The sequence below is a fragment of the Staurois parvus genome, unplaced genomic scaffold (assembly GCF_062004578.1).
Source record: "Staurois parvus isolate SC_StPar_1 unplaced genomic scaffold, SC_StPar_1.0 ptg002113l, whole genome shotgun sequence".
Lineage (NCBI taxonomy): Eukaryota > Metazoa > Chordata > Amphibia > Anura > Ranidae > Staurois > Staurois parvus.
This window is the reverse complement of record NW_028319909.1, coordinates 1,524,426-1,536,805: the sequence shown is the minus strand read 5'-3', so window position 1 is coordinate 1,536,805 and position 12,380 is coordinate 1,524,426. Positions and strand designations below refer to the sequence as shown.

General features: G+C 43.0%; 1 protein-coding gene across 1 annotated transcript in view; it reads right to left on the bottom strand.

Annotated features, from left to right (window-relative positions):
• The window catches only part of LOC149432708 (sialic acid-binding Ig-like lectin 16), a 46,597-nt gene that overhangs the window by 22,734 nt on the left and 11,483 nt on the right, over positions 1 to 12,380 (bottom strand). The window contains exons 3-5 of the mRNA XM_089664955.1: positions 9,138 to 9,512; positions 5,076 to 5,375; positions 1,257 to 1,286 (exon numbers count right to left, since the gene is read on the bottom strand). Coding sequence (XP_089521081.1) covers positions 1,257 to 1,286; positions 5,076 to 5,375; positions 9,138 to 9,512 — 705 coding nt within the window. The remainder of the gene's footprint in view (positions 1 to 1,256; positions 1,287 to 5,075; positions 5,376 to 9,137; positions 9,513 to 12,380) is intronic.

The following is a 12,380-nucleotide window of genomic DNA, read 5'->3' as shown; positions in this document are numbered from 1 at the left end:
CAGATTCTGATAAGCCCCCTGCCTGCTGCAGACCCCCACAACCACTGGCCATGGTTCTGAGGAAGACGCCCTTGTTGGGACAAGGGCATCTTCATCACAACCATGGCCAGTGGTTGTGGGGGTCTGCTGCAGGCAGGGGGCTAATCATTATTCAGCGGCGTTTTCCCCCACCCCAAAGCATTCATTTGGTATGGGATATTAAGTAATGGGGGTTTCCAGATTCTGATAAGCCCCCTGCGTGCTGCCATCCCCTACAATCACAGGCCATGGTTGTGAGGAAGACGACCTTGTTGGGACAAGGGCATCTTCCTCACAACCATGGCCAGTGGTTGTAGGGGACGGCAGCAGGCAGGAGGCTTATCAGAATCTGAAGCCCCCTTTACTTAATATCCCATACCAAATGAATGCTTTGGGGTGGGGGAAAACGCCGCTGAATAATGATTTGCCCCCTGCCTGCTGCAGATCCCCACAACCACTGGCCATGGTTGTGAGGAAGATGCCCTTGTTCCAACAAGGGCATCTTCCTCACAACCATGGCCAGTGGTTGTGGGCGTCTGCAGCAGGCAGGGGGCTTATCAGAATCTGGAAACCCCCATTACTTAATATCCCATACCAAATGAATGCTTTGGGGTGGGGGAAAACGCCGCTGAATAATGATTAGCCCCCTGCCTGCAGCAGACCCCCACAACCACTGGCCATGGTTGTGAGGAAGATGCCCTTGTCCCAACAAGGGAGTCTTCCTCAGAACCATGGCCAGTGGTTGTGGGGGTCTGCAGCAGGCAGGGGGCTTATCAGAATCTGGAAGCCCCCTTTACTTAATATCCCATACCAAATGAATGCTTTGGGGTGGGGGAGAACGCTGCTGACAGCTGAAAAATGAAAGAATACTTTCACTACTAAAATACCGCATGACTTAATAATATAACTCATGCCGTATTTTAGTAGCTGTGCGACATCTCAGATGCAGTAATATACCTCTTAGTGAATTGTACCCTCTGTTTGAAGTTCGCGGTCGCACGTTCCTGAAATTCGAATGAGAACCAAACGGGGGTGTTCACCACTATATAAAAAAAAAACCTTCTGCCTTTAGAACCATTTTCTTTGAAGAAGCTAAAGTTAGACACTGATTGGCTGCCATGCACAGATGCACCAGATTTTGCCCTCTCCAGTTTTAGTAAATCAACCCAAGTTAGAGAAAGCGATGCTTTATGGCAGAAACCAACTGCAGATTGTACTTCGTATGCTACATAACTTACCTTTAACTATGATGCTTGCAGTGGGAGGATCTGAAAAAAAGATAAAAACAGCTTATGCAAACAATTTCATTATAGAAACTAGGAAAAGAAAATATAGTATATAATTATGTACAGCCAAACAGCCTTTAAGCAAAAGACAAGAACCCTCGATCCTCCTGCACACGGGACGTTTTTACAGCGGATGTTTTTGGCTTTTGGCCTTTTTTTTTCTACAGCCAGTAAACCCCCCAGCATGTTATCCTATGTGTCCATCCCCGGCATGTTCTCCTATGTGTCCATCCCCGCCATGTTATCCTATGTGTCCATCCCCGGCATGTTCTCCTGTGTGTCCATCCCCGGCATGTTCTCCTATGTGTCCATCCCCGCCATGTTATCCTATGTGTCCATCCCCGGCATGTTCTCCTGTGTGTCCATCCCCGGCATGTTCTCCTATGTGTCCATCCCCGCCATGTTCTCCTGTGTGTCCATCCCCGGCATGTTCTCCTGTGTGTCCATCCCCGCCATGTTATCCTATGTGTCCATCCCCGGCATGTTCTCCTGTGTGTCCATCCCCGGCATGTTCTCCTATGTGTCCATCCCCGGCATGTTCTCCTATGTGTCCATCCCCGCCATGTTATCCTATGTGTCCATCCCCGGCATGTTCTCCTATGTGTCCATCCCCGGCATGTTATCCTATGTGTCCATCCCCGCCATGTTATCCTATGTGTCCATCGCCGGTATGTTATCCTGTGTGTCCATCCCCGGCATGTTATCCTATGTGTCCATCCCCGGCATGTTATGCTATGTGTCCATCCCCGCCATGTTATCCTGTGTGTCCATCCCCGGCATGTTATCCTATGTGTCCATCCCCGGCATGTTATCCTATATGTCCATCCCCGGCATGTTATCCTATGTGTCCATCCCCGCCATGTTATCCTATGTGTCCATCCCCGGCATGTTATCCTATGTGTCCATCCCCGCCATGTTATCCTGTGTGTCCATCCCCACCATGTTATCCTATGTGTCCATCCCCTGCATGTTATCCTATGTGTCCATCCCCGCCATGTTATCCTATGTGTCCATCCCCGGCATGTTATCCTATGTGTCCACCCCGGCATGTTATCCTATGTGTCCATCCCCGGCATGTTATCCTATGTGTCCATCCCCGGCATGTTATCCTATGTGTCCACCCCGGCATGTTATCCTATGTGTCCACCCCGGCATGTTATCCTATGTGTCCATCCCCGGCATGTTATCCTATGTGTCCACCCCGGCATGTTATCCTATGTGTCCATCCCCGGCATGTTATCCTATGTGTCCATCCCCGGCATGTTATCCTATGTGTCCACCCCGGCATGTTATCCTATGTGTCCATCCCCGGCATGCTATCCTGTGTGTCCATCCCCACCATGTTATCCTATGTGTCCATCCCCTGCATGTTATCCTATGTGTCCATCCCCGGCATGTTCTCCTATGTGTCCATCCCCGGCATGTTATCCTATGTGTCCATCCCTGGCATGTTATCCTATGTGTCCATCCCCGGCATGTTATCCTATGTGTCCATCCCCGGCATGTTATCCTATGTGTCCACCCCGGCATGTTATCCTATGTGTCCACCCCGGCATGTTATCCTATGTGTCCATCCCCGGCATGTTCTCCTATGTGTCCACCCCGGCATGTTATCCTATGTGTCCATCCCCGGCATGTTATCCTATGTGTCCATCCCCAGCATGTTATCCTGTGTGTCCATCCCCGCCATGTTATCCTATGTGTCCATCCCCGGCATGTTATCCTATGTGTCCATCCCCGGCATGTTATCCTATGTGTCCATCCCCAGCATGTTATCCTATGTGTCCATCCCCGGCATGTTATCCTACGTGTCTATGCACATGTAGGCTTTAACCACTTCAAGTCTGGACACTTTTACCCCTTTCCTGTCCAGGCCAATTTTCAGCGCTATCACACTTTGAATGACAATTGCACGGTCATGCAACACTGTACCCATATGAATTTTTTAGCATTTTTTTGAGACAGATAGAGCTTTATTGTGGTGGTATTTATTCACCGCTGGGATTTTTATTTTTTTTTTGCTATATAAATGAAAAAGTAAAAAAACATTTTAAAAAATGGTTTTTCTTATACAGTTTTGCAATTAAATAATCTTTCTTCATGAATCTTGGCCAAAATGTATTCAGTTATCTTTTTAGTAAAAAAAAAAACCCAAATTAGCTTATAACCAAAAATTATAATTTAAAAAAAAAAATGTACATCTTTATTTTATTTTTTTATATTATTAATGTTTTGTTTTTTACATACTGTCACCCTAGCAGTACAGTGTCACCATGGTGACACTGTACTACTTGTGGGGGGTGATGAAGATTTTTTTTTTTTTTTTTTACACTGAGTGCTTTTACACCCATAAAGGCTGTAAAAGCAATAATTTCTCCTTCTCTCTGGCTCAATTTGAACGTCGGCTGTTCACATGCTCGGTGAACACACGATCGGTAAGGGTTCTCTGACGTTGCAATGTGATTGGCCAAAGCAATGCACCTGACCACAAGTATTCTTTGTAAAACTTCACTTTACAAAGAATACCCAAATCACACGCCATAAAAATAAAATAAAAAACATATTTTTGTTTGTACATGATTGGATGATGAAAGCCAACAGAGCTCTCCTTTATTTACTAAGCTCGGGAGTGTTACTAATCCCCGGACTCTGCATTCACTATATCCGCTCTCCCCGGACCCTGCATTCACTATATCCGCTCTCCCCGGACCCTGCATTCTCTATATCCGCTCTCCCCGGACCCTGCATTCACTATATCTGGTCTCCCCGGACCCTGCATTCACTATATCTGGTCTCCCCGGACCCTGCATTCACTATATCCGCTCTCCCCGGACCCTGCATTCACTATATCCGCTCTCTCCGGACCCTGCATTCACTATATCCGCTCTCCCCGGACCCTGCATTCACTATATCTGGTCTCCCCGGACCCTGCATTCACTATATCCGCTCTCTCCGGACCCTGCATTCACTATATCCGCTCTCCCCGGACCCTGCATTCACTATATCCGCTCTCCTCGGACCCTGCATTCACTATATCCGCTCTCCCCGGACCCCGCATTCACTATATCCGCTCTCCCCGGACCCTGCATTCACTATATCCGCTCTCCCCGGACCCTGCATTCACTATATCCGGTCTCCCCGGACCCTGCATTCACTATATCTGGTCTCCCTGTACCCTGCGTTCAGTATATCTGATCTCCCCAGACTCTGCATTCACTATATCTGGTCTCTCCGGACCCTGCATTCACTATATCCGCTCTCCCCGGACCCTGCATTCACTATATCCGCTCTCCCCGGACCCTGCATTCACTATATCTGGTCTCCCCGGACCCTGCATTCACTATATCTGGTCTCCCCGTACCCTGCGTTCAGTATATCTGATCTCCCCAGACTCTGCATTCACTATATCTGGTCTCTCCGGACCCTGCATTCACTATATCCGCTCTCCCCAGACCCTGCATTCACTTTATCCGGCTATGCACACCGCAGCCCATCTCATTCATAAAAATTGTGTTGCAGCGTATAGCTGGCAAAGTCCCATGGAGTTCTCACAATGCAGCAATGCAGCCATACCACTGCTTTTGAATAGGTTTTAATACAAAGATAAGTATCCTTCTTTTAGCCATGTAACTATAATTTTTAAATGTACCGGTACCCAGCTGTAAAAAAAACCAAAAAAAAACCAAAACACTAACTTTTTGGAAAATGACCTTCATGAATTGAGTCTCATCATGTATTAATTGCAAAGGATTTCATGTTCATTGGACTTACATTCCACATTTAAACGAATCTGGTTAACGGATGTTGTAGAAACTGTTTGGAAATTGACTTTACAAGATAAGTATGACTGGTCGTCCTGCTTGGATGGAGTGAATGTGATATTGGAGTAATATGTCTTGTTACCATCTGGATGGACGATACAATAAGTAACATTCGTCCCCTGTACTACTCCTTCCCAAGATATCAGAGGAGCAGAGCCGTTGCAGTTTCCAGGACTTTGGCAGGTCAATGTCACCTCCTTATCGGCCACAAAATTCTTCACCGGAGTGATCTCTGGTTTGTCTGTCAAGTCTATTAAAAAAAGGAATTGATTGGTTGAAAAGAAAGCGTTACCCTTATCCAAATTTCCATAATCATTATCTGATGAACTTCAATTTATTTTTTAGGTTTTGATCATTTGGAAAGAATCTTGTCTAGGTTGTTTTGCTAGAGTCCGGCACATGGGGCACGTGCCCTAAGTCTCATAGTCGGAGCTCAATGCCCAACTAGACCTCTAATGCAGGGGTCTGTAAACAATCTGAACAAAGGGCTAGTTTTCTGGTCTTTTGACTTTAGGGGGGCCAGACTGTAACCAGTGGGAGTGGAAAATGCAGCAGAAATAGTGTCCAATCATTGGTGTCAGTAGAAGGAATAGCGCCTTATTATTGGTATCAGTGAGAGGAATAGTGCCTCGACATTGGTATCAGTGGAAGGAATGGTTCCCAAACACTGGTATCAATGAAAGAAAAATTTGCCCCAATACTGGTGTCAGTGGAAGGACCGATGCCCCAACATTGGTGTCAGGGAAGAACTGTTGCTCCAGCATTGGTGTCAGTGGCAGGAGTAGTGCAGAATCGATGGTATCAGTGGGAGGAAAAGTGCCCCACCTTTAGTGTTAGCGGGAGTAATAGTGCTCTATAGTTTATATCCGTGGATGTGATTATGCCCCATTGTTGATGTCAGTGGCAGGAACAGTACCCCAATGATGGTACCAATGGGAGGAAAAGTGCACCATCTTTAGTGTTAGTGGAAGTAATAGTGTTCTGTAGTTTATATCAGTGGGAGGAATTATGTCCCAATATTGGTGTTTGTGGAAGGAATGGGGCCTCATATCAGTGGGAGGAATTATGTCCCAATATTGGTGTTTGTGGAAGGAATGGGGCCTCATATCAGTGGGAGGAATTATGTCCCAATATTGGTGTTTGTGGAAGGAATGGGGCTTCATATCAGTGGGAGGAATTATGTCCCAATATTGGTGTTTGTGGAAGGAATGGGGCCTCATATCAGTGGGAGGAATTATGTCTCAATATTGGTGTTTGTGGAAGGAATGGGGCCTCATATCAGTGGGAGGAATTATGTCCCAATATTGGTGTTTGTGGAAGGAATGGGGCTTCATATCAGTGGGAGGAATTATGTCCCAATATTGGTGTTTGTGGAAGGAATGGTGCCTCATATCAGTGGGAGGAATTATGTCCCAATATTGGTGTTTGTGGAAGGAATGGGGCCTCATATCAGTGGGAGGAATTATGTCCCAATATTGGTGTTTGTGGAAGGAATGGGGCCTCATATCAGTGGGAGGAATTATGTCCCAATATTGGTGTTTGTGGAAGGAATGGGGCCTCATATCAGTGGGAGGAATTATGTCTCAATATTGGTGTTTGTGGAAGGAATGGGGCCTCATATCAGTGGGAGGAATTATGTCTCAATATTGGTGTTTGTGGAAGGAATGGTGCCTCATATCAGTGGGAGGAATAGTGCCCCAAGGACCTGATAAAGGCAATCAAAGGTCCAGCAAAATATTATCATAAAGGGACGGTTCGTCACAGGCTGCAAGGGATACATTTTACTGCTTTTCTGATTCATTAACAAATTTCATACAAATTGCTTAACCCTTTGAGGACCAAGGGACGTATTTGTCCCATGTTTTTAATTGCGTGTATCATCTGATTAAGAACTTAAAACTCTTTTTTTTTTTGGTTTGAGTCAAAATATTAGTTCTTATCAACAAACAACAAATGGATCTAGCTTTTTGCCAATTATTTCATGAAATGTCTTAGTTACAGCAACTGAAGTGTACGAACTTTAAAAACAAAAAAATTGATTCTTTTGGCGTTCCAAAATCTTACGGTCCTCAAAGGGTTAACACCACAAAATACTTGGTTCTGTTTTCTCTAAAAGGAGCAGAGCGGACACAGACACATCCCACATGGAAGAGAAATATATTTCCAATATATTTAGAAAAAAGAAATGATATATCTGACATATATTTCCAATATATTTAGAAAAAAGAAATGATATATCTGACATATATTTACAATATATTGGCCTACGCTAATATATTTTAACAAGTACTCTACAAAATGTAAATTTAAATATATTTTCTAAAGGCATATATTTAAAAATATTTATTTTTTTTATATAATTTTCAGATTTTTTTTAACATGTAAAAAAGTCATTTTAACATATACTTTTACATACCGTATATTTGTAAATGCATTCCAAAAATATAGATTAAATGTATCTTTAAAGACATATATTTGAAAATGTATTTTTTAAAATATTTCTCATATATCTTTTAATATAAAAAAAATGCATTTCAACATACAGTGTACACATATACATATATATATATACACACACACACACACACATACACATATACATACACACACACTTTTTTTTTTTAACTATATTGAATACAGCCAAAATTGTAGTATTTCAAATATATGTCAATATATTTGAGTAGAATATTTTTAAAATATATTTTTCTTCCACGTGGGACTGCCCACTGATTTAAATGGGACGGTCAGATGGAAACAGACCACCTGTCTGATTCCACCCGATTGTCCGCTGGACAGATGGGGAACGGATCCCCATCTGTCTGTCTTTGGCGTACATGTTGGGATCAGATTCCGGCGGGTGTCAGTGTACTATTGTCGCTGACACCCGCCGGTCCATAGAAGTCTATCAATGGACCGATTGGGTCTGCCTGAAAAATGGACAGGCGGACCCCATCTCATGTGAAAGGGGCCTAATAAATTTATTTATGAGAGACCTTTTTTTCTTAAAACTTCATTAAAGAGGTTTGATGCAATTTGGTCACCTTGGTTAGATGATATGATCCCTAGATTAATAAATAAACTCATATTAATACATTTGGGGTCCATAAACAAAGTTTGTTGGCTGTTAGTTTGCTGTGTACTTATTTATTGTATGCCTTGTAAAATAAAGGCATGCTTTTTTTTTTTTTTTTTTTTGCTATTTTTTGTGGTGTATTTTGTTCATTTCGTGTATCTGTTTATGTGTTCAGATTTTATTTATTATAAAAAAAGGTTTGATTTAAATAAAATAAATAAATAAAAAAAGACAAACTCCCTGCTACCTCCATAGAGGTTGTTCTTTCCGATTGACTTTCCTTGGTAGACAAGTCATCAGGGAGGGAAACAGACAGATGATTGGCTTGCTACACTAATGGACAAGTTCTGAATGGACCTCATGCTCACCGAAAAGCTCTCATTTTGAGTATTTGCAGCAGTCAACAATAAAAGGCTGCCTGTAACCTCACCAAACAAATGCAGAAATCAGTAATAAATTCAGTCTTCACCTCAACTGTAAAATGTATGAATTTATACAACATCCATCTCCGTTTGGAGCAAGGCACAGATCAGGCAAATCCAAATGGAAAAATCAAGAATACAGTCTTGGGGGGGTTCCTAAATATTGCAATAATTGAGCACAGTGGCTAAATGGTTAGCACTTCTGCCTGGCAGCACTAGGGTCATTGGTTCAAATCCCAACCATGGCACCACCTGCCTGGAGTTTGCATGTTCTCCCTGTGCCTGTGTGGGTTTCCTCTGGGTACTCCAGTTTTCTCCCACACTCCAAAGACATGCTGGTAGGTGAATTGGCTCCTGTCTAAATTGTCCCTAGTATGTGTATGTATGAATGTAAGTTAGGGAACTTAGATTGTACACCCCTTGAGGGTTAGGGACTGATGTGAATGTACAATATATATGTAAAGAACTGCATAAATTGATGGCGTTATACAAGTACCTGAAATAAATAAAAACTCACCGGTAACATATAGATCGATCTTGTAATATACATAGTTGTAGCTCCGTTTACCATCTTCTAGTCTAAAAACATACTGTGTATTTCCATCACTATACTGAACATCATTTATAGACATAGAGCAGTCAAACTTTGATGCGTCTCCTGTGAAGAAGATCCGTTCTGGATTTTTTGGAGGAAACCAAGAAAGGTTTTGAGAAGAAACAACGTCTCCCCATGAATTACCCTTGTACCAGATTCCGAGGGCATCTGCAGATGGATTGTTTTCCTCTACTACAGTAAATCTGCATGGAATATACACACACAGTCCTCTCTGCACACTGATTTTGCGTTGTACAAGTAATGTGTACTTAGTATGGTCAACTCCACAAGTAGTATCTAAGGAAAGAACATTGTAGAAGTTATTCTTTTACATATAAAACAGTTATGGTAAATTTTAATGAAACATTTTTTTTCTACTAATATCTTTATCTTTTAATCCTGGCTACGTCAAGTTGCTGCACCTTCACCTCCAGAGATGCTCAACCCTCCAGAAACCCGACTTCAGCAGCGAAATGCAAACACGGTCATCATCACTAACAAGGTTACCAGTTAAAAGGGGCCTTCAAACCCAATCATGAGAGTTCAGTGGACTAGCTCTCCCAACTCTGTCTTTCTCTTCTCAGTTCCATGAAAATTGCTCTCAGCTAACCTGAGAAAGAAACCAGCACTCCAATCAGAGGCAAATATCCAGCCTCAAATGGTGACTGGGTTACTTACCCCAGGCCTGTGGTCAATGAGATTTTTTAGGTTGCCATTGTGGCAAAGACTAGAACTCGTCTAGAACATATATATTTTCTAAAAGGCATGCACCTTCTCCTGCAGAGATGCTCAACCCTCCAGGAACCCGACTTCAGCAGTGAAATGCAAACATGGTCATCACCACTACCACCACTGGCTACTAGTTAAAAAGGGCCTTCAAACCCAATCATGAGAGTTCAGTGGCCTAGCTCTCCCAACTCCATCTTTCTCTTCTCCAGTTCCATGAAAATTGCTCTCAGCTATCCTGAGAAGGAAACCAGTACTCCAATCAGAGGCAGATATTAAGCCTCAAATGGTGACTGGATTACTTATCCCAGGCCTGTGGTCAATGAGATTTGTTAGGTTGCCATTGTGGCAAAGACTAGAACTCGTCTAGAATATATATATTTTCTAAAAGGCATGCACCTTCTCCTGCAGAGATGCTCAACCCTCCAGAAACCCGACTTCAGCAGTGAAATGCAAACACGGTCATCACCACTACCACCACTGGCTACTAGTTAAAAAGAGCCTTCAAACCCAATCATGAGAGTTCAGTGGCCTAGCTCTCCCAACTCCCTCTTTCTCTCTTCTCCAGTTCCACGAAAATTGCTTTTAGCTAACCTAAAAAAGAAACCAGCACTCCAATCAAAGGCAGATATCCAGCCTCAAATGGTGACTGGGTTACTTAGCCCAGGCCCATGGTGAATGAGATTTTTTAGGTTGCCATGGTGGTAAAAACTAGAACTCGTCTAGAATATATAAATTTTCTAAAAGGCATGCACCTTCTCCTGCAGAGATGCTCAACCCTCCAGAAACCTGACTTCAGCAGTGAAATGCAAACACGGTCATCACCACTACCACCACTGGCTACTAGTTAAAAAGGGCCTTCAAACCCAATCATGAGAGTTCAGTGGCCTAGCTCTCCCAACTCCCTCTTTCTCTCTTCTCCAGCTCCACGAAAATTGCTTTCAGCTAACTTGAGAAGGAAACCAGCACTCCAATCAGAGACAGATATCCAGCCTCAAATGGTGACTGGGTTACTTAGCCCAGGCCTGTGGTCAATGAGATTTTTTAGGTTGCCATTGTGGCAAAGACTAGAACTCATCTAGAATATATATATTTCCTAAAAGGCATATATTAAAAAAAAAAAAAAAAAAAAAAATTATATATATATATAATTTATTTTTTTAAATATATTCTTCAGATTTTTTTTACATACAATGGATCCCCATCTGTCTGTTTTTGGCGTACGTGATCGGATCAGACTCTGGCGGGTGTCGGTGTACTATTGTCGCTGACACCCGCCGGTCCATAGAAGCCTATGAATTTTATGTGTAATTTTATTACCTCAGTTTATGAATTTAATGTGTTCTACGGGATGTTTCGCATTGCGAAAAATTTGTAAACCGAAACGCGGTTTCCCATAGGAATGCATTGAAAACCAATTAATCTGTTCCGGATGTCAAAAAAAAAAGTAAAAAAAGTCTCTTTTCAAAACTCTTTATAAAGTGCACTTGAAAGGCATAAAACATACATAAATAATGTTGTGCTAACTCATATAGACATAATAGTCCATAAACAGATTCAAACGTGATAGTTCAATCAAAATATGAAATATAAATATACATATAAAGTGCTTGAATGGTGAAAAATCACTACGATGTGCTCCGGATAAATAAAGTCTATTTGAAAAACACCGTGCTCCACCCAGGGGCTTACTGACAACTCATGGGGCCCCCGGGCAATAGGGGATCATGGGGCCCCTGTGTCCTTGCCCAAACTCAAAAAAGCCTATGAAAAAGGTACCAGGGGCATCTCATGGGGCCCCCTACTGACCCCGGGCCCTCGGGCAGTGCCCGAGTTTCCAAATGGTCAGTCCGCCCCTGGCTCCACCTTAACTCAATGTTCCTCCACCTACCAAGTTTGCTGGTTTCTAAATGAAACATTGCCTCAATGTTGGCGAGGTCGCACGAGACCCCAAGGCTTAGCACTACATTCTTGGTCCCAAGATCTCCAGACGTTCCACCTTGTGACTTTTTTTTTATGTGGGGATATGGAAAACAACAGGCTTATGTTCCAGCATTTACCACTGACTTGGATGAGCTCAAAAACAAAATCACGGCTGCAGTAACTTTTGTGGAAGAAGACACTCATTGGGGACAAATTCAGCCATCGTCTTGATGTTATCTTGATGTTATCCATGCAGCAGGTTACCACTTTTCAGTGCATTCTGGGGGTTTGGGAGGTTCTCCTGTGCTTATCTTTAAAAAAACTCTTCTAAACTCAAAACGCACATAAACGTGTTATGCAAACTCGGCTAAACAGACGTTTTTTAACCTACGTTTTCCAGCAGTCAGTTTCCATTGTTCAGAAGTGTCCCATGTACATAGGGCCTTAGAATAACAGGGAGGTGAAGCCTCCATCAATCAAGTTGGCATATCCCCCCCCCCCCTTTGTCTTTAGCTT